At 37.9% G+C, this 23,805-nt stretch overlaps 1 protein-coding gene across 2 annotated transcripts in view; it reads left to right on the top strand.

Annotated features, from left to right (window-relative positions):
• RAB7B (RAB7B, member RAS oncogene family) overlaps nt 1-23,805 on the top strand; it is a 302,865-nt gene that overhangs the window by 229,769 nt on the left and 49,291 nt on the right. Inside the window, exons 5-6 of one of the 2 annotated variants that reach the window (XM_044076842.1) lie at nt 7,130-7,255; nt 15,639-17,378. In XM_044076842.1, the coding sequence (XP_043932777.1) occupies nt 7,130-7,255; nt 15,639-15,719 (207 nt within the window). In that variant the 3' untranslated portion in view covers nt 15,720-17,378. Of the gene's footprint in view, nt 1-7,129; nt 7,256-15,638; nt 17,379-23,805 lie in introns of those variants that run through there. The other variant, XM_044076843.1, reaches the window with a different exon arrangement.

The raw sequence follows: 23,805 nt of genomic DNA, 5'->3' as shown, positions 1-23,805 counted from the left end.
GACAGCACAGTTGTGTGTGTTTGTCACTTTGTAGAGGAGATGTTCACCACTTTCATCTAGTGCACTCTGCAGATATTCTTTTGTTAAGCTGAGATGAAGTGATTTTAACTTATAACCACAAATGTTGCCAGCGTTGCTCTAGCTGCCAGTAAGTGGCCCATCTTCTTTAATACTAGGACTGGCTGCCACTTTTCAGAAAGACCTAAAGTTTCTTTACTTTTCTGTTTGGTACCGCCACTCTGCTACTAAGGTGCTATTGTAAATTTTAAGGAATCCCTTGGAGACAGTATACTGCTACCCCCCCTGCTTTTAAAGCACACGGCCTAGCCTTTAAAGTTCTCTTACTGCATGGATAAGACTGCCTTTGATTCACACATCGTATAAATGATACATTAAAATTGTTAATTAAAAATTATGACTTTATCTCATTCAACAATTGACTTTTTGTTGTTTTATATTGCTTATTTGTAATGTGTTTTCACTTGTAATACAGGTCTACAGAAGCTCTTTTATGTAAAGGAATATTTCATTTTAAGAGGAAAGCTTAAAGCACCTTTCTGTTTCTATATATTTCAATCTATATGGGAGAGTTGCCTCTTAAGCAAAATGCTGTGACAAATCGTTCTTGGATATTTACATAAAGCAAGGCTTGCTTAACACTGCCTCATATAATACGAAACGAAACAAAAAAAAAACTGAACTAAAGTCCCAGCAATGGCAAGTACTTCACAATGAAGAAGCTTCAGTAACCACAGATCTCCCACAGACGTACATGTAGCTTGTTACAGATTATGTCTCATAGCAACACAAAAGTACATACCCTTTTTATTTGCAAAACTTAGAGAAGGGCTTATTTACAGTTACCATAATGTCCATTTTATGCATAGTACTGCTTAGCAAAACAATAGAAACTTTCAGGATAGCAAGTGCGGTAATTCTGACCAAATCTGCATGAGAGAGCATTGATTAAAAAATTAAGTTTATGTTTCTTCTACTAAAAGGTCACATTAGAAGTAATTAATTCCATACTGAGGAAAACTCTGAACTGGCTTAGAGTTTTGCATGGTGCATGTCGGATTAAAAAGAACGAGAACTAAAAAATCAAATGACAATGCAAGGTTCGTGACTATGAATTTTATCAAGGTCACTGTATGTCAAAGAGCAAAATGATACAAGAAAAGTGTCTTACTCTCACTGTGTGTGGAGGAGTGGAGACAGAAAGATCATAAAACAAAACAGAGAATACATTTTGAGCAGTAACACATCAATCTTATATAGAGGAAACATCATACAAACAGCTACTGCCTAATGAAGTAAAGTTCAAAGAACTGTGATACTAGCAATCTCATGTGAATCTCTTAGCAATCTTATAGTGAACGTCTTCATGTGTCCCCCCCCACCTTCTCCTGTCTGCCTTTTGTGATCTTTCTTTTGCACTAATTGCACTCATTGCTAGCCTTACAGTCATATGCAGGCAGAACAGAATTCTCTTCATTGTATCATTGTCCCTCATCCAATTGGTCCTAGCCCGGACTCTGAGTATTCATCCCCTGATGCATTCGCTTAGTTTATTTACTCTCTCACTATGCCCTTACACCCTTACATCTTCTTTGTCACTCCTCCCCAGCTCAGCACTTCTCTAAAATCCCACAGGATCATTTTTTTCCTTACATTCTTTCCCTTCCTCCACTCTAAAACAGTAATATGATCTTTTTGTTGTTACAATGCCTTCACCTGGCGATCCTCATCCCCTCCCTTTTGGTTATAATTACATCCATAATTTTATCTTTTTTAGTACAGCCTGACGCTGTATGGATGAATCACTCATGGACTAAGGCCTTAGTCAACGTTTGGTTTATTTAAGGCATGAAGATCAGATTCTCCCCATCTGCTCTTCACAAATTCAGATTTGGGTATCACAGCCTTCCCCCATCCTCCTCCTTTATTCTGTACTCCAGTCTTTTGTTCTCATGCCTTTAATTAGATGAAGTTAATTATTAAGAAATGTTGTTTTAACAAGGAATGACAACAAAAATCAAAAAGTTGGCAAAGCAGCTGAACAAAAAAATAGGTCAAAAAACTGCTCAAGGCTTGGAAAATACGAAACCGCGGACTAGCGTAACTTCCACTTTATTCAACGCTTTCGTAAAAAACTTCTTCAGAACCAAAAGGAATGTTACATCAAGCATTCATTTAAATACCGCACATAATTAAAATCAATTAATCAATTACATAGTGTAAAAACATAATTAAAGAGCCCTTTACAAAAAGCAAACTCTTCATTCATCATTATGCATTATAGAATAGGCATAATTGAGTACATTACAATAACAAACATTATAAAACATATGCCTCACGATCTTTTAAGAAACATTTAATATTGATGGCTTCATTTAACCCAGAAAAATGATCCGCCTGTAGTTTAATTTGCCATCTAGCCTCTCTTTGAGCCAAAAAATTCCTGTGATCACCACCCCCTGATGTCAGGTTCACAGTGTTCCAGGATAGAAAACAAAAATTTTTTAAAACCAATACATTCAACACTATGTTTATAAAATATTTGGTTTTTGTCCTTTTTTCTAATATTATACATATGCTCCTTCATTCTAACATTTAATTTTCTAGTAGTCATACCAATATAAAATGATGAGCATTTGTCACACACTGCAATATAAACAACTCCTTTTGTTTTGCAACAAAAACTACCAGGGACCCCTATGGTATAAAGTATGTGAGGAAGTTGAATGTAGGGACCTTCTAAAATAAACCTGCAGATGGAACAGTCATGACACTTGTGCATACCCCTGTTGATATGCCCCTTCTTAATGCTACATGTGCTTCTATTTCTCCCCTTTTCAAATGCTCCTTTCAGACTATGTTTATTCCTATAAACAAACTTCGGTTTCCCCTTAATGGCTGCCATTAAATCAGCATTTCCTTCGAGGATCTTCCAATTATTGTTTATAATATTACGTATACCTATATTGTCAACACTCATATTCATACTGAAACATAAAATTTCAGTATACTTTCCAGTTTCCTTAACTTGGAGCGTTGGCCTGTTTTTGAAAATGGGTGGATACAAGGTTGCACGTTGCTTAGAGATGTCATCAGTTGCTTCCCTTAACAAACTCTCATTGTACCTCCTCTCCAAAAACAATTGTATGATGAATTCAAGCTCATTAATAAATGTCTCATCAACACTCGTCATCCTGCTAGCTCGTATGAATTGGCTTTTAGGTATATTATTCAGCATGAATTTCGGATGTTGACTAGTTGCATGTAAATAATTATTCTTGAAAGTTTCTTTACGAAAAATACTGCTAGTAAAGTTTTCTCCCAATGCATTCCATGTCAAAGTTACATCCAAAAAGTTAATGGAATTTCCATAACATCCCACAACAAACTTCAAGAAGTCAGAAACCTCATTCAACTTATTACAAAATAACTGCATTTCTTGAACGCCCCCATATAAAATAAAAATGAAATCATCTATAAATCTTTTGTAATAAATGACCTTGAATTCAGTTTTCAAGGAGTCCAAGATGGTGTGTTCCCACCACCCCATAACTAAGTTGGCAAAAACTGGGGCTGCTGGGGACCCCATCGCAACTCCTTGAACTTGCTTCTAAAATCTATGATTAAAAATAAAAAAAATATTTTCTAAAATAACTTCCATAGAATCACAATAAAAACTGACTTCTCCATTAGATATATTACTACATTGCTGTAAAAATGCTCTCATTGCTTCTATCCCCTTGTCGTGGGGTATGGACGTGTACAAAGACACTACATCTAGAGTAAACATAATGTGCTGTGTTGGACTGAATAAATGAGCTTCATTCACAAAACAAATACTATCTAAAAAATCCCAAGAGTCCCTCAAATATGACTTCATTTTACAAACAATAGGACTAAGCATTGCATCAATCATTTTTGACATACCCACTGTGACATAATTCGGGGCAGAAATAATAGGTCTGAAGGGAGGGTCCATTAGGCTTTTGTGACTCTTAGGAATGCCAAACATCACTCCTCTTCTAGGATGTTCTACTTCACAAAAATTGTACATTGCAGAATCCATATTACTGCACATCAAATTTTCATACAAAAAGCTGTTAACATACCTGAAACTTTTCTCTATGTCCTTTGTCGAAACAATATTATATTCATTCACATTACTGAGCATAGATTCCATTTTATTAATATAATCCTTTTGATTCATCAAGACAGTGAGCCCTCCCTTATCACTTTTCATTATTCTGATGTCTCTAGAAGTCACTAACTCTTTCATAGCTTTTCTCATGTTGACATTCAAGTTATTAAAATAATATTGACTCTTGTTATTGAGCAAAGCTCTAATCTCATTCTCACATGTTGTTTCAAACACCTGAATAGTATGTATTAAAGCTGGATTAAAGTTTGAAGGTTTAAAAACATGCTGTTGTTTTTCTCACATCTTTCAAAATATATCTTAAATTTAACTTCCTAGTAAATTTCTTTAAATCAATGATGGTTTCAACTACATCAGCTCGCCTAGTGGGAATGACATTTAAACCTAACTTTAACAGTTGAACATGAAATGTGTTTAAAATACAGTCAGATAAATTTAAAATGTCCTTTTCAAACTTACCCTCACCTGCTCGTTGTCTGTGGATGATTCAGACATTAATTTTGTCTTCTTTCTGGTCATCTTCTGCTGCTTGCAAGTTCTTTTCTCTTTCTCTGAACTTGTTTGAAACACCCTGTTTGATAGCAGTGTCACTGTTTTCTTTATCAAAAGTTTTAGGTATAGATGGAACAGCCGTTTCTTCAACATTAACCATAGAATCTTCAGTTTCTGAGACACTGCTGAGTAATGTACTCAATTATGCCTATTCTATAGTGCATAATGATGAATGAAGAGTTTGCTTTTTGTAAAGGGCTCTTTAATTATGTTTTTACACTATGTAATTGCTTAATTGATTTTAATTGTGTACAGTATTTAAATGAATGCTTGATGTAACATTTCTTTTGGTTCTGAAGAAGTTTTTTACGAAAGCGTTGAATAAAGTGGAAGTTACGTTAGTCCGTGGTTTCGTATTTTCCAAGCCTTGAGCAGTTTTTTGATCTATTAACTAGGAATGAGTAAAGAAGAAGTGTTGGGAAAGGGATACAATCTAATTGCAAGATATTTCATTAGCATATCTTAAAAAATAAAGTCCCCATTATTTGCTGCCTGGGCCAGTTTCTTCTCTCTTTTGGTCTTACAGCTCCAGAATTCAAAGAGTATGGAATGCCCTCCTGCCTTCTTCTGCTGCTGTATCTTCCTATCCTTCTACCTTCACCCCCTTTTTCCCTTGTAGATAATAATATTATTGCTTTACTTTTCTGGTTACCCCATTTGAAATGAAAAAGGCACAGCTTTTACACCAGAAAATCTATTAAAGCTACAGAATTCAGACTATCTGAACACATGAAATGTTGTGATATAGTAATTAAGACTTAATTTCATAATCAATGATTATGTTTTGCATATACTTCCTTCAAATTTCTACTTATAAAAGAGGCCACATATAGTGATAGTTTACCCATTTTCATTTGTCTTACGTAATTATAACAGAGGTGTGTTGCATTAACAGTGCTGCAGGAGGTTTACTATTGAAATCATGAAAGTAAAAAAAAAAAAAGATTTTTGTTCTGAAGAAGTCTCCATTGTGAGATGAAAGCGCTTGACTTTTGTTTTGTGAATAAATATCCTTGTCCATAGCAGTCGCACCTGTTTTTTATTTTTATTTTGTATTCATTTGTGGCCAGTGGCATTTTGTATTGTTTTTATCTTGGATAAAAAAAAAGTACTTAACAGCGAACTAATTCGCCGAAAGTACACATAACCTAACCGTCCTAATGTCGAAAATCAGCTGTTAATGCCGACAATGTCAGACATGACATTTTCGGCACTTAACAGCAATGCCACCCTTGCCGCTACTCTCTAGCCAGCACACCTAACATCCAGATTATGCAGGGGAGCAATCCCCCCTACACCCCCACACCCCCAACTATATATTCCAACTCTGAGATGGCACTACAGTGAGGAAAGGGATGTATTTCCCAAACCGCACTGTACCGCGATCCCTGTACATCCCTTCAAACGTTATATTTGCGAATGCACACTCCATTCGCAAATATGATGTTTGCTCATTTAAACTGCACACATATGAAGTATTCGAACATCTGTAGTTCGAATACTTCATAGCCGTGCAATGGTACTGCGACATTACAATGGTAAACCGCTGCAGTACCATACCTCTCAACCTCTTAGCTCAAGAAATCTGGACAAAGCCTGACATAAGTGGGGGGCAAAGGCCTAAAAATAGGGACAGATTTAAAATATTGCTCTTACACACGTAGAAAGTTGATAGAATAACAGTATTTGTCTTAGCATACATTTCTTTGAAGAATATGAAGTTGAAATCAAATCTATGCCACTATTTAGTGACTTCAATCATCAGATCATCCCAGTGATTTGCTAGAAAACCACAGATTTTATGAGAAACAGACCAAAAATATGGGCACAAATCTGGACATTCTGTGAAAATTTGGACAGTTGAGAGGTATGTGCAGTACTGAGACAAGTACTCCACTTATACTGCACTTTGTACTATGGTAAGAAACAAACATTTTGTCTCAGATTTGTGTTTTCTTTCTTTTGGCTTATGAATGACTAAACGAGTGTAAACTAATGAGAATAATACAGACTTTATCTGATTCAACAATTGGCTTTTTGTTGTTTTATATTGCTTATTTTTTATTTATTTTTAACTTGTAAGAGAGGTCTGCAGAAGCTCTTTTATGTAAAGAAATGTTTAATTTTTTTGAGAGAAAAGCTTAAACCACCTTCAATGGGTGTATACCATTTGTATGTATGAACTTCTGAAATGACATATAGTTGAGGCACTTTGTTGCATATTGATCATTCATTTGCTTGGATTTATAATGAGAGCAATAGAAGTGGTGGTTTCTTTTACAAAGTTAAATCTCATAGGATCGTTTGATACATACTTTCAACCACTTCCTGAGTCAAATCAATAGTTTTCATTGGGTAGTGACAAATGTAAAAAAAAAATTCTTTCTTTTCTGCACTCTACAGGTGTCCAAAGACATGGCTAAAGCCTGGTGTGATGAGAGAAATCTTCCGTACTTTGAAGTCAGTGCAAAGAATGATCTCAATGTAGATTTTGCTTTTGAAACACTAGCAAGAAATGCACTAACAAAGGTGAGTATAACAGCACTGCAGTTGCAACAGTCTGTTCAAAGTCTGTTATCCAGACAGTGGATTAATACATAGGAATTGCACTTCTGTATTTAAACCTTCACTAGATGAAATCAAACACTAAAAATTAGGCTACACTTGGGTTTCTAACTCAGGGTGATACACTAAGCAAGCTAATGAGTCTAGGTCATTGCCAGGAATATCTATCTGTTAACTAAATAAGACACCGCCAATGTAAGTCAAAATACCAAAAAGAAAATAGTAATAATAATCCCATTTAAATACTGAATTCTAGAAAATATTAAAATGTCAAGTAATAGAAAATATTGCAATGTTGAATTATTGTGAAATGAAACATAACAAATAAAATGTGTAATGCATGGCACTGTAGCCATCTACAACCTGCAAAGCAGTCGGGGGGGGGCTATACCTCACACAATCTCATCCTCTAAATATACTTACTTCATGGTCACTGTATAATTGAGACAATATTATAGTGTAAAGTAAAATAAAGTGAGGTTGTGAAGTCTGTGTGTTAATGTGTGTATGTGTATGTATGTGCAGTGTGTTTGGTCATATGTTCCACTGGTTGACAGCCGAGAAGTACAGGGTTGTTTGTTCAAACATCTGGTCTATTGATCAGATATTTTACTGGATGTGTGCTTTGTCATAACATATTAGTGGGATGCACATTATTTTGTGTGTGTGTGTGTGTGTGTGTGTGTGTGTGTGTGTGTGTGTGTGTGTGTGTGTGTGTGTGTGTGTGTGTGTGCGTGCGTGCGTGCATGCGTGCGTGTGTGTGTGTGTACGCACGTGCATGCGTGTGTGTGTGTGTGTGTGTGTGTGTGTGTAGGAATGTTTGCAAGTTAGGGTTAGAGTAAGGAAAGCGGATAAATGTAGTGTATGAGTGATTGTGTGTGCTCTAGGGTTAGGGTAAGGACTAGTTAAAGGGATAGTTTTAGTGGTGGATGTATTTATGTATGTATGCATGTATGTGTTGGTGGTTATGTGTGTCTGAGACTGTCTTGTTTTGTCGTAGAGTTATGGAAAGTTTTTTTTTTAAGTTAAGGTGTAGAATTAGGGTTACGGTTAACATGCATTACTGTGGTGGTGCAGAGGAGTGAACCCTGCCTCTGCCCTACCTCTACACCTTAACTTAAAAAAGCCTTTGCATATCATTACCACTAAGTATTCACATTAGAAAACAGTGTTATGGAGGTGTTTTACTGTAAAGTTTGCAAAAGGAATGCACTTTCTTTTTGTGATCTTAAGTAGGTTCAGAGTTGTGCATTTTCGATAGTGTGGTAATTCAAAATATCATGGTAGTTGTTTTACCTTCGATTTAGTGATACTTTGAGCTATAGAATCATATATATATATATATATATATATATATATACACAGAGGGAAAGAGATACACAGATACATATTATATACATATTTTATATATATATTTTATATATATATATATATATATATGTGTGTGTGTGTGTGTGTGTGTGTATATATATATATATATATATATATATACACACACATACAGAGAGAGAGAGAGAGAGTTATACAGAGATGGATAGATGTAGAAACATAGATATAGATACAAATGAGTATATATTAGAATTGTGTCCAACACTTTGATCACATAACAGGCAATCAATAAAACACAACTCACCATGCTACCCATTGCAAATGAATATGCATGTCCTAAAGTACACGCCCACACACTGTCCAAGAGACCAAGAGTTTCTATAACCCTTCTTTTGTAATAAAAAAATAAATAAATCAGATTCATGTCACAGATTCTGAAAACCACGATTTACATAGTTTATCAATGTTTTCAGTATGACATGTAAGGTTGACACTGTTATGATGTTTTTCGTGTTTCACTGTTGCAGTCATCATACTTGGGTTATCTGCCTGCAGGTAGCCCTCAGTCAGCCCGAATACCAGAGACTTAATATTTCTGTGTCGGATGCTGTCGCTTCTTCCTTGATGTCAGGTCATCAGGGGTATAAAAACAGGCAGCCGACGCCATTACATCAGTCTTTCTTGCCAAGGAGGAGCCCAAAGCAGAAACAGTTCTCAAGTGCCAGTCGGCCACTACCTGAATTTTTTGTTTTCGAGTTGAGTAATCCTGAAGTCTTCTAAAGCTAAGTACCCTGTTGGGGATACTTTTTTCTTGCTCTAACTGATGTCAGAAAAAGTTAACAATTGTCTTCCCTGTGGAAAGCAAATACCTCACAGAGATTTTCATTCTTACTGCATCACCTGTTTAGGCCCAGACCACGATGTCCCTCGCTGTCGGTTTTTTGTGCCTTATTTAACACCTGAACCATTCGTCATCTGGCTCTCTTTGTTGTTAAATTCTTTCGCTCTTGATCTCCATATTCTGAAATGGCTTTGGTAAGCCATCCGACTACCGATCTTCTGAAAAAACATAAGGATAAAGACAGAGACAGAGCACATAGGTCCAAAACTGCCGATGACGTTTCCGTTAAGCTAGTCGCCAGTCCATCAGTACCCAGTGAGGTGCCTTTGCAGCCCCTGATGCTTGCTTCAATGGATTTGCAGGCCTCTGCTGAGACCCATTCGGAGTCTGGTGTGCCGCAAGATGCTTCTTTGGCTATGGAACCAGTGGATGTCTCTACCATGGATGGGTCCAGAGCCGCTGTGCAGGAACCGGCTTCTGAGGCAGTTTTTCACTCTACCGATGTTCAAAACAAACTGATGACTTCATTTTTAACCAAAACTACAGAGTTTCTTAGGCCCAGAGTACACACTACACCTAGAAAACTGATGACCAAAGAGCATGCTCAGGCAACCATGCCACAAAAACAAATGCATAAAATGGCTGAAGACCTTATTACGCTGATTAGGGGAAGCCAGCCTTCCCCTGCAAAGAGACAAAGAATCCAATCCCCTTCAGGTTCTACAGACCAGGAGTCCGATGACTTTGACCTTTCTGATTATGAAGACATGCCCTTATATGCCTATGAGGATTCAGATGCAGAGGAATCCATTCCCTCTGCCTCCCCTCCAGAGGATTTTTCTTTTGGTGAAACCTTGCTTACTTTAAGACAGTATTTCAATTGGGAATGCCAAGACTATCCTCAGTCCAAAAAGAGACTCAGAGAATTTTTAGAGTTGCCTCAGCACATGCCTTTAGCTATACCCCCTGTCCTGGATGTTTTAGATGATGTTTTCATGGAATCCAGTCTTACTCCAGACACTTTACCTCCTGCCCCTAGGAACCCAGACAGGTAATACACAGTACTTGATACTCACAGGTTTCTTTTCAAGAATCCTACTGCTGACCTAGAGATCATTTCCCAGGGGCCTAAAGGTATTAAGGCTACTACAACCAAAAATCCCACCCCTTCAGACAGGGATTCCAGAGCTTTGGACAGATGGGGTAGAAGGTGTATACCTCTACAACTCTTGCTATCAGGGCATTGAATTGCCAGTTTCACATGCTAAAATACCAGCAACATATTATGGAACTTATTAAACAAAAAGTGGTAACTTTTCCAAATTGTGCAGAAAATAAAGAATTGCAGGAGCTTATGCACTCTGCAAACCAAGTTAGTAAGCATAATTTGCAGTGTGGCTTTGATGCCCTAGAAGCATCTTGCAGGGCACAGTCACTGGCTCTGTACTGAGAAGACATGCTTGGCTGAAGGAGCAGACCTTGCCAGATCATGTCAAATCTAAATTACTAGACGCTCCTTTGAATAAGGACTGTTTGCTTGGCACCAAAGCAAAAGAGGTTCTTAAAAAGATGGATGAAAAGGCTAAATCTATGCAGACTGTTAAAGAATTACTACAAGTGCAACCCCCTAGATTCAGTAGGTATTGCCCTTCAAAACACTGGTCCTTTCCAGCCCCCTCCAGGCCTTCCCAAACAAGACCCAGGGGAAACAGACCACCCAGACTACAGTGTCAGGGTATGCAGAGATCTAGGCAATGGAGTTCCCCCACCCCTAAAGCAGGGGATGGTAAGCCACCTCCTTATGGAAAAAACTCACAATGACTTCTTCACAAAATTTCCCAGCCCTGCCCAATTGCTTGTGCCCCTAGGAGGAAAACTTGCCCTTCATGCAAAAAACTGGATGTCCATCACTCAGGACTGATGAGTCCTCAACATTGTATCCCAGGGATACAAATTTTATTTCCATTTACTGCCAACCCCAAGCGGGTTTCCAGACCTTCCTCCAAACCACTGGGCAGAGGCTCAAAACCAAGTACTTTCCCTGCTCAATATCAGAGCTATTCAGCCTGTTCCAGTAGAACAGAGGGGTCAAGAATTCTACTCCAGACTCTTCCTGGTACCCAGGAAAGAGGGCTCTTGGCACCCAATCCTGGATCTTTCAATTCTCAACACCTTCCTGGTGGTACCAAAATTCAAGATGCTTACCCTGCAACAGCTTCTCCCTATCTTAGCCAAGGATGCCTGGTTAGTCACCCTAGACTTAAAAGAAGCCTATCTGCACATCCCCATAAGGGAGTCATGCAGGAAGTTTCTATGTTTCAGGCAGGGTCTATGCATTATCAGTTCTCTGCACTTCCCTTTGGCTTATCTACTGTGCCCATGGTATTCACAAAATGCCTGGCTCCAGCCATTGCATACTTCAGGCAGAGAAATATCCAAATTTACCTGTACTTGGACGACTGCCTGATTCAGGCAGACAGTCAGGAATTGCTGCTTCAGCACCTGGCATTTGTAAAAAGCCTTCTCACTTCATTGGGGTACACCATCACTGAAAAGAAATCACAACTGGTACCCCATCAAAAAATTGTATTCCTGGGAGCAAGCTTCGACACAACTTCCCAGATGGCATTCCTCACTTCAGAAAAACAGGTCTGTCTGACAGACTACTTCAAACAAATGGCCACCAGAACCCAGCTATCTGCAAGAAAAATACTACAAGCCCTAGGTTTCATGGCCTCATGTATACTGCTCATTCCATATGCAAGACTGCATATGAGGAAATTTCAATGGTATTTAAAAAGTCTTTTTTGCCAACATTCTCAGGGCCTGGAAACAGTCATTCCTATCATACCTTGTCTAAGGACAGAGTTCCTTTGGTGGGGCAGAAGCATGCAACCACAACAAGGAACTGCCTTTTACTCAACCCCATGCCACACAGACCCTGACTACAGATGCATCAGACTATGCATGGGGGGCTCACATGGCTGGCAAATATATTCAGGGCCACTGGAGCCCAAGTCAAATTCATCTGCACATCAACCAAAAACATTGCTAACTGTACAGAATGCCCCATGACAACTTTCAGATACCTACTCTTGCCAGGACAGCTGCCGATAAAAACAGACAACACCAGAATTATGTGGTACATCAACAAGCAGGGGGGAACTCATTCTTACCCACTCTGCAGGTTAGCCATGGCCCTGTGGAACATGGCCTTGAACATCCAAGTCCATCTACAAGCTCAATTTCTGCCAGGCAAACAAAACTCACTGGCAGATGACTTAAGCAGAAATCTCCTAGACCAACACGAGTGAAAATTGGAGCCCAGCACCATTAGCCTTCTGATTCAGAAATGGGGGACCCCAGAGGAGGATCTCTTTGCCTCCCCCTACAACCACCAGCTAAGCAAATTCTGCACCAGGAACCCTCATAGCAGGGCCTAGAAAGTGGATGCCCTATCCTTTCAATGGGAAAACCTCTCAATTTATGCCTTTCCCCCTCTCCCCCTCTGCCCCTTCTCTGAAGAGTATTACTCAAGATAAAACAAGACAGGCCAAGGACAATTCTGATTGCCCTGGACTGGCCATGTCAGCACTGGTACCCACTTCTGCACAGCCTGACAATGGTGCCATCCTGGCACCTACACCAGACCCCAACCCTGCTTTTTCAGCAGGAGGGACAGATTTTGCATCCAAAATTGCAAACCCTAAATCTTGCAACCTGGCTTATCCCTTAAATGCTACACCAGCAACCCTAAGCAAACAGGTGCTGGACAGCATCCTTGAAGCCAGAAGGCCCAGTACAAGGAAATCCTATGCTGAAAAGTGGAAAAGGTATTGTTCTTGGATTCAGTCTAAAGGAAAGGACACAGCACTGCCCTCCTTACCTCTAATCCTGGATTACCTAGCAGAACTACTCCACAGAGGACTATCCTTCTCCTCCATTAAAATCCATGCCTCTGCCATTGCGACTCATTACAATACTGAGCCACCTCTATTCTCTCACCCTCTCATCAAACAGTTCCTGAGAGGGGCAAACAACATAAGGCCACCAAGGAGAGCACCCACCCCTGCTTGTGACCTTAACTTTGTATTGGAGAAGCTCATGCTTCCCCCTTTTGAACCTGCTGCTTCAGCAGAGTTAAAATTCCTGTCTTGGAAAACAGCCTTGCTTCTAGCCATCACTTCAGCTAGAAGAGTGTCTGAGTTACAAGCACTGATGGCTGTGGAATCCTTTATAATTTTCCATACTGACAGGGTTTCCTCAACCAATCCATCCATTTGCCAACCTTCTTCCCTAATCCTCAAAATAAAGGAGAAAGGATACTGCACTCTTTGGACATGCACAGACAGCTCAGATTCTACCTTGATAGGACTTAGCCTTTCAGAAAATCTGACCAGTTGCTAGTCAGCTTTGCAATAGGGGCAGAGGGCAAGGCCATTTCAAAACAAACCATTTCCAAATGGATAGCACACTGCATATATTTCTGCTACAAGCACCATGGAAAACCAACCCCTCTGGGGGTCAGAACACATTCCACTAGGGCTACATCTACCTCTACAGCATTTCTCAAGGGAGTCCCTACCAGGGACATCCTGGAAGCTGCTACCTGGAGTTCTGTACACACCATCACCAAGCAATACCACCTGCCTATCTTTTCCAAATCCAGGGCAGGATTTGCTACAGCAGTCTTGCAAGGCCTATTAGCCAGCCCTAACTCTTCTTGACTGCTTCCACCCTTCCTCAGCTTTGGGAATCCACCAAAGTGTGATGACTGCAACAGTGAAACATGAAGAACATAGTACAGTTGTGTACACTTACCATAAATGTAGATGTTAGAGTGTATTCACTGTTGCAGTCTTGGTTTCCCTCCCTCCAGCCGCCTGGTTTTCTCTATCTCTCTATCTCTCCTGTCTATGGCTATTCCTACTGGTATTGGTATTAACTTTTTACTGGTGGTGTTTTCCCCACCATATCCTAGCTCCCTATTTGGGGGCTCCTGACATTTGGGGCAAGAAAAACTGATGTAATGGTGTTGGTTGCCTGTTTTTATACCCCCGACAACCTGACGTCAAGGAAGAAGTGACAGCATCCAACACAGAAATACTAAGTCTCTGGTATTCAGGCCAACTGAGGGCTACCGACAGGCAGATAACCCAAGTGTGATGACTGCAACAGTGAATACACTTGAACATCTACATTTATGGTACGTGTACACAACTGTACTTTCTGAAAGTCTTTAATACTCATTTTAAAGAAAACCATCAGAACATCTTATTTTTCTTGTCACATAATTATTTTGCTTTTATTAAATCCAGCCACTTGAATGTCATATCTAGAGATATTATTATTATTTAAGTATTTGTGTCTGTTTCTTGTCTGTGCTTCATTCTGTAGTTTCTTTACTTTGTATTTTGTCTTTCTACAAAATCTCATATTATTTCCTTTTGGAAGTTTCACAGCATTTGACACATTGTTTTACCTGTTACTGTTACTGTGTGCCATTTTGAGGTGTCATTTACAAATTAGTGGACAGCACAGGCATAGAATAGCAGGAAACTTGACACCTACAGCTGAGAATGTGAATGAGCAAGGGAGTGAGGATAGTTATGATATATAAAGTATTTACAAGAGTTTGGAAGAATTGTGAATTCATTTAACAAAAGAGACACAACCAAACCCCATGACCTAAAAATTAACTATATCCAGCCCCTCAATAAATAAACGTCTTAATCATTTAAATTAGCCCTTTCACTGCAGGCACTCATGAACACCATTCTGTTTACTAGCTGTGCACTTGTTGTGTGTCTTTCTTCTATTAGGCAAGTAATAGTAGCTGACTGTGACAGCTGTTTGTGGTTTGCAGTTTTATTCAACATTGAGTTGTAATGCCAGCCTTCTAATATGCATGCAAAAGTATCTAAATTACTAATGTTAGACCAAAACTTTCATAACTTTTGTTGGCTGTCTTTGTGAAATATACATTTCATGTACATTATAGAGTAGTCAATTTAAAATAAAATACTTTATCTTTAAAATAATAATAAATTACTGAACAGGCCCAGTGAGTGTTATCTATGGCATGTAGTTGCATAGCTGTAATCATGTCTTCTAAAACTTGTATATTTTTGCTTTGTCTTTAATTAACAGTTATATTACAAAACTTTTTTTTATCAGTATCGAGAATCACTTGAAAGTTACTTCACAGACTCTATAAAGCTAAAACCAATGGACAAGCCTAGAAGAAAATGCTGTTAAAAGGAATCATCTGCTAAGCTGCATTATGGCATGTGTGGAATATGCCATTCTATGAACCAGCAGCAAACCTCTACCTCGCCAAGGATTAAAGGCCACTGAAACTCACTATTCTGAATGTTCTGTCTGTAGCATTCCAGTGTTGTAATGGGGATGAAAACATGTACCTAAAAAGCTGAGACTCTGTGTATCCATTGATTGGTGGTACCTGTTACAGTACAAATGGGAGAGTGAGAGCATCCATTCATTCATGGTATCGGTTACCTTATAAATGGGAACTTTTCTGGGTGTTCGTTCATTCACAGTACCTTATTAAGGGCTGTCTAATCACTGGTGACATTAGCCTTCATTTTTGTCTTCCTCCTCAACAGTTGTGAAGAACCTATATGGGAACCTTTTGAGCTTACTTGCCTGTTACATAACTGCCTTGGTTCCTCCTGAGCAGGCATGGCATTAATAACTTTTAAGCACTTTAGTCTTTCTCACATGTTTCACTTTTTATTAATAATATATGTAAGATATTCATTCCCAGTGTGGGTCTATGTTTGGTTTTAACAGGAGTCTATATAATATGAGAAATGTTGACAGTTACAAAGATACAAGCTCTATATACTTTAAACTGGTATTATTGACTATACATAGTTCATTTAATGTACTTTTCTGTAATTTTATAAACTTAGTTTTACAGAATGTTACAAATGTTTGCTTTAATATCTGAGCAAATACACCTTCGTATTCAGTGATCATACCAGAACAGTACAGTATTGCAAGCTTAAATTTGGAATGTTATTCAGAATGAAAGATAAGAGACAGGGGCTTGCTGGGACATAAACAAGTGAAGACGGCACAGTTAATCTATGTTGCTTCGGGGCACAAGTCAACAAAGCTTTTGGGATGCATAAATATTTCTGTTAGTCCTAGAAAATATAAGATAAGCATAGGTAGATTACTTGATCTCTTGAAGTTTTTGTGAAAGCATATATTTCATTTTAGATGTAATAATGTATGTATATGTGTATGTATACATATATGTATATACTGCCAGACTCATAATCAAAGGCCATAGAATAGTGCCAATGGTTGTAGACATGTACATGTACGAAACTGACCTGCATCATCAATGTTCTTAAATGCCCTGTTCTGTAACATTGTTTTGTATTGTTTTTTTGTATTTGTTTATTTTTAAGATAAAATAACATAGCACAATGAGATTTAATTCACTGAGAAATATACATAACATTGTGTTAAATCTTTACTAATAAGGTAGCTGGCACAAATTGAAATACTGCCCCCTCCATTACACATTTAATAGTAGAACTGCCTAAGATCATGTATAAGAGCAGGAAGCCCCACCATGGACTATATATTCCATGCTTTGATTTTATTCCACTTCTTATCTGTTTTTACACTACTGAGTCAAACTTTAAATTCTAGTAACCACACATGCTATTTTAATATGTCATGTCATTCCCTTTGTTCAAACCTTCTTTTGATAATCTCTGTAATAAATATATTTTCTATGTAAATACTTGATGTGATGCTTTGATTGTATTCTTTGACACTGAAATTTCTGCCCACTGGGCCCATTGCTGAAAAGGGTGTGCAGACCAGTTAATTTATCTGGTTGTAAAAACGTAATAAATAAATATACATTTTATTTGATTGCAGTACATTTGATTTTACATACTATGTCTAGACTAGACTATCTCTGTATGTAATGTTACATTCTTTGTGTTCATCAGCTTTCTTATTTCTTCCATCCAGGTTATAGCCGTAAGTAAAATTATTTATGCAAAGTATATATGCATATTATCATTTCAGATATATGAGTAAAATAACAATGTCACATTTATTGTAGGCTTAGTCGAGTCAAGTATTTATTATGCAGTGTATTTATGAAATGTAACTGAGTCATGATCCTCACAGCAAGCTACTCTGTAGGCTAATACACCACTACTTTTTAGCAAGACTTTATTTATTTATTTTATATTTGTTTATCTGGGAAGTCCGACTGGGTTGATGGCCCATTTTCAGCAGAGGCCCAGGGAGAAAAGCTCCAAAGAATTATGAAATAAAAAAGATAACATTTAACAATTGTTACAATGGTAAATAAAAAAAAAGAAAAAATAAACAATTGTTACGGTGGTAAAGCTTTAGCAGCATATCCCTGAAGTTAGTTAAATACAGGAATAACAATAATACAAGTTGGTACATTGTTTGTTACATGGTAAAGGAGTTATAATATGACATTAACAGAGGTAGGTTTACAGAGGCGGAAAAGAAAAATGCTCTACATATAGAGAGCAATTAGTAAGAGTAGAGACATGAAAAAGGAAAATATGGAGCTATTGTAGTAGCAGGCAAACCTTTTAAATAGATATAAAGGGAGAGCGTTTAGTCTAGCTTAGCGCAGGAAGACAGCCAGATGTTGTTTAGGTATTGTTTAAGCAGTATTTTGAATTTGGATGAGTTGGTTGTGTTGAGTATATTCTGAGGCATGGTATTCCATGATTTAGATATTTTATTGTGGTATAGGGAGTCACCATGGCTATTACTGGCTTTTGTTACATTCAGTAGGAGTTTCTTGGAAGATCTTAGTGGTCGACAGTTGGTGTGGGGTTGAACTAAGTTGCTAAGAGCTGGGCAGTTGTCTGGGTGGTGCAAGGTAGAGTGTGCTAGGGCTAGCTGGTTAAAGGACAGTAGATTGGGAAGTTCCAACCATTTAAGCTGGTGTAGTACTGAGCAGTGATGTGACCTGGATGGGAGGTTAGCAGCAAATCTGGCTATTTTGTTATAGCAGGACTCCAATTTATTTAAGTCAGATTTTCTTAGGTTTGTAAATACTCATGAGATGTATAAGATGGTGGATAGTAAGTGTGTTCTAGAGATGGAGTGTCTGGTGGTGTCGGTCAGAAAGGGCTTCATTCTATATAATGAGCCTAACTTAAAGTGGACCTTTTTGATTACAAGTGCAAGTTGTTTGTCAAATTTAAGGTTGTTGTCTATTGTCACCCCAAGGAGCTTAATGTGATTTATTGGTTCAATTAAAGTCTTACATGAAGAATAGTTAGTAAAGGGAAGGCACTGGTCTGGTTTTTTTTGCTACTGGAGTAGAGCATAAGTTTTGTTTTGTTAGGGTTGAGAATAAGTTAACAGTCCGAAAGGAATTGTTCAATATCTAGGAAGGATTGTTGTTTTTTTTGCAGGAGTTCCGGAAAGGAGGGAGCTAAGCATATGACTGAGGAATCGTCAACATATTGGATTATGCTTGCACGCATAATGGCTAAACAGAGTTTGTCTGTAAAAATGCAGAAAAGGAGTGGACCAAGGATTGAACCTTGAGGTACACCCACGGATACATGTAATAGACCTGAAAATTCATTTTGCCACTTAACTGCTGTTGACAGTCAGTTAGATAGCTAGCGAACCAAGAAAGGGCAGATTGGGAAAAGTTTAAGAAAGCTAACTCATTGATAAGTTTTTGGTGTGAAACTGTATCAAAGGCCTTTGACATGTCAAGAAAGATGGACGAGGCAAGTAGGCCATTGTTTCTATGCTGTTTGACTGAGTTAGTAAAACTGACTAGAACTGATGTACTATGTTTTGGTCAAAAACCATATTGGGATGTGGACAGGAGGCTGTTTTTAGGAGACAGTCAAGTAGTTGAGAATGTACACATTTTTCCAGTATTTGTGCTATGGGTGAGAGAATAGCAATTGGCCTGTAATTAGTGAACTCAGTGGAGGTGCCTCCTTTATGCAGGGGGATTATGTAAGAAACTTTCCAGAGTTTGGGGATGTATTTTTCTTTTATAATCCAGTTGATTAAGATTGATATGGGGTAAGCGATGATGTCTGCAGCTAGTTTAGGAAATTAATTTGGGTGTTGGTCAGTGGCAAGGGAAGAAGGTTTAAATTTGGATAGGTGTTTTGTTATTGCCAACGTTTGTATTTGATTTATAGTGAAGGCACTGTGTTTAGTTTCAAGATCTGTGGGGATAGATAAAGAGGGTTTTGGTGTCGTTCTTAATAAGAGACAGAATATAGTTAATAAAGCTTGTATTAAATTGTGAGGCTATACTATCAAGCTTGTGTTAAATTGTGAGACTATACTATCAAGCTTGTGTTAAATTGTGAGGCAATACTATTAGTGGAGTTGGTTATGGATGGAGCTGGGGTAGTGGAATGGCCAGGTGTTAGCAATTGGGTTGATGGCTCCCCAGAATTTTTGGGGGTTATTTTGGTGCTTTTCTTGAACTGCTATATAGTATTGTTTTTTATCATATTTTATTTGTTTTTTTTTTTGGCTAGATTTTGTAGTTGTTGGTAGGTGTGAAGGGTTGTTTGATTTTTTTATTCCCTTTAATAGGTACCATGCTCTGTCTCACTGTTATAGGATAATTTTTGTTTCCATAGTCAACCATGGTATGGGTTTAGATTTTACACATATCTTCCTAAGGGGTGCTAGATTGTCTAGAATACAGAGTAATTCTTCATTGAAATACTGTACTGCTAGGTCAAGGTGGAGGTGTTTTAGTGGGGACCAGTCACATTGATGTAAGAGAGTTTTGAGGGACTCAGGGGAGAAGTTCTTTTTGTTGCAGATATGTTTGTAGAGCGTGTTTTTTGGAGGGCATGTGTAGTGTTTTAGTAGGTAGGTGGGCAGGTGATCACGTAGGCTTTCTGGAAGACAGCAAAACACACCACAAAGGAAAGCTTTGCCACACAGACCATAGGACTTCAAACTTTATTCTGATACCTCAGCCTTTCACCTTCTTGGACTAAATTAAATATAAAACTTGGTACAATTAGACAGCCTGACTGGTAACAGAGGGAGTTTATATTAGTTAGGGTCCAGTCTAGGACTGATTGTTTTTTGCTGTACTTGTCACATTTTGTAGGAGTTTCTACTAACTGAAACCATGAAGGTTTACAAAGTTTGAAAGATTATAAGAGAAGAATGTAGTCCAGTCTATGTTGAAATCCCTCATTATTATAGTTTCCTGACCGAAAGTCAATACACACCAGCAAAGGAAGTCCTCGATAATAGCTGGTTTGTTGCCTGGTGGGATATAAATGACTATTATAATGATATGTTTATTAGGGTTAATTTGAAGGTGGGAGACAAATATTTCTAAATTAGCTAGGTCAGTGGGATTGTTATCAAGACTTTCAAGTTTGAGATTGTCGTTGTATATAATATTGCTGTGCCACCACCACGTTTATGGGTCCTGTCTTGTCGATGGATATTATAACTGTAGGTAAGGATTTCATTATGTTGAATGTGGGTTTTAGCCACATTTCTGTTATGATTGATATATCTGGGAAATAATGGGATAGGGGTGGATGAAATTCATGAATTTTGTTTGGTAGGATTCTCATGTTCAGGTTTAATAGTAGTAGATCAGAGTTACTATGTTGGAGATTATTAGTGTTTGGAAAGGGTGGTGTGGTTATGGTTTAGGTGTGTGTGTTTGGGATTGAGAGCCCGGGTTGGGGTGTATGTCTCCGCATAATTTAATTTGATTTTTATTTACTGGGAATAGGCATGATAATTTGTTAAGTAGGCTAGTATATTTTTGGGATGGACTTGGATTAGTTTTTGAGTGTGAATATTTGAATGAAAAATAGTTCTGTTAGAGTGGACAATTGTAATAAGGAGATTATGGTATAATGTAGAAAGATAGGTGGTTATAAGTAAGCCAATGAATGGTGTGTGTTGGAGTAACACTACATTAGTATTTAATCTAATGATTTGGAGGTAGTTTTGAAGTCATTTTTCAGGGAGGTGTTTCAGGTATGCCTAAGTTAAAGTAATAATGTTATGGGTGGGTAGGAATAACTGTTAGTTGTAATTTGAGTTTTGATATGTGGGGGGTTTAAAACTATTATTTGTCTGGTTATGACTTATTACACTAAAAGATATAAAGTAGCAGGTAGTTAAGCCAGTGGAGTGTGACATATGGGAGCTAGTATGATACAGCTTAATTGGATAGTTGGAATGATATAAAATTGGATTTATCTTAGCTCTGATAGGATTGCTTTACTTTGGGAAAGTTACTATTTGGGAATAAATTTAGGCATAACAGGGGTTGGTGAGAAATGGGGGTAGGGTAGAGGACAGAGAGAGACAGAGCAAAGCAAGGACAAAAGGAGCAGGTAGAGCCAGTCAGTGCGCTTGTGACCAGAAAAAGCAATCAACAAAATGGTCTGGGATGAAGGGTGAAAGGAACTGTAGTCCCTTGGTGGTTTTTATTTTTAAAGCTTGTAGATTTTTCTTATTTGTAAACAACACTCTGGGGAAATCATAACAGACTGCAATAATCACAAAACAGCTATAGGGTAATTTTGTTTTTCAAAGTAGTATACACTTGCAACAGCTATAAGGAGAAAAACTACAACTATAGATAATTAAGCTTACTATTTTACCTAACAACAGCTAAGAGGAGACAGATACACTTAGACCTTATTTATCAGATTTTTTTTTTGGGGGGGGGGGTAAATAAAACAGAAACTGCTTGATATCATCCCTGGTGGTGTGCTCTCCAAATACCATAATAACAAGCCAATTAACTAATCTGAGTCTTAACTGTGAGCTGCATTGATTTTTTGATGCTGTAAATATATTTCTTCCAGCACTTTACAGTTCCCAGTTGATGTCTATATTTACATCAGTGTATGCATAGTATCTTGTTTACAAATAATGTCATTTAACAGTTTTTTAGATTTGAACTGTAGCAGGACATGGTTTGTATATTCAGATATGATATAGGTATGGATTGCTGCTATGCATAATGCTGCTCTAAGGATGAATGCTGTGCTAGTCAAAGAAACAGCCTCATATATGATTGTAGCCCAAAATGTGGCAATGGCTACAGTGAGATTGTATTTATTTTCTGGCATATTGATATTGCTTTTTTACATTTATATGAACTTAAAGCACATTTTCCATGTTATTTATCTGTAACAGTGAATGTACCAGCAGTTTCTTTATAGAACTTCAGCATCATATAAACAGTGGTACTATGCAAAACACCAGCTGCCATTAAACTGTTCATATTCCAGTAGTATGAGCCTGACACAGAAGCCTACTGCCACATTTCACAACATATAAAATCTGGCACAATACCTTTGTTACAGAAATCCAGAAATTCCACAAAGAATGAACTGCTGCAAAAGGCCTCAAGCTATGTGCTGTTAATTAACTTTATCCTATTGCCCTGCATTCAATTCCCCAACTCTCCTGTAGCACACTGAGTGACCCCATTTGTCACTTACCCTGATCAATGCTTTGTCACCCAAGAAAGAGAAACTTACTCTTGGTTTGCGTTATTTGGGCATAAATGAATAAAAGCTATCTGCCCGGTTCCATGTTGACTTCCATAAATAATGCAATGTTCCTTTTCTGAACCTATCTATCCATTTGAAAGACTGCTGAACAAATTGCTCAGGAGTTTAATTTCCTCATAATAACATACAAGTTTGAAAGTCTCTCACAAACTAAGTATTGCCATAAGTGCTTCTGCAAATGACCATTGGCAGTTTAGCACATATTCTGGTGTAACCTAGTTTTTATTTGCGTTACCGTAACTACGTGATGCTAGATGACTAGTTGGGTGTATAGGGACAGGGTTCAAGTCCTACCTGAGCTACACATTTCTTTTTTTAATCCTTATTTTATTCCAGTCATTTAGATAGTCATCTCAGACTCTTACACGCTTACATGTCTGATCTGTCTTCATATCAGTCAGGGAGATTCCTGGGGTCATAACAATCTCCTGTTTGGGCTCTGGGGTCACTTTGTGCATAACAGCCATATTCAGATTTTGATTTTAAGGGGTAGATGATCAGTAAATTAGCCAGCTTGCTATTCCTGTTTTGTCATTATGCATCCTCCTGCCTTTCTGGCACCTCCGGATCTCTAAGCTTCTCAGCTAGGATTGTGCATTTCTTTAGGTAATGCATGGCTGGAGTTGATTAACAGACATACAAAATCACTCTATAGCCAGCAAATATCTCTTTTATGAACCCCTGCCTGCCAGCACATTAGTTATGCTCTAATAACAAGTACATTTTATACTTGTCAATGA

Source organism: Protopterus annectens, chromosome 7.part0 (assembly GCF_019279795.1).
Source record: "Protopterus annectens isolate FY-2018-M chromosome 7.part0, PAN1.0, whole genome shotgun sequence".
Classification (NCBI taxonomy): domain Eukaryota; kingdom Metazoa; phylum Chordata; order Ceratodontiformes; family Protopteridae; genus Protopterus; species Protopterus annectens.
This window is presented reverse-complemented; position numbering and strand designations above follow the sequence as displayed.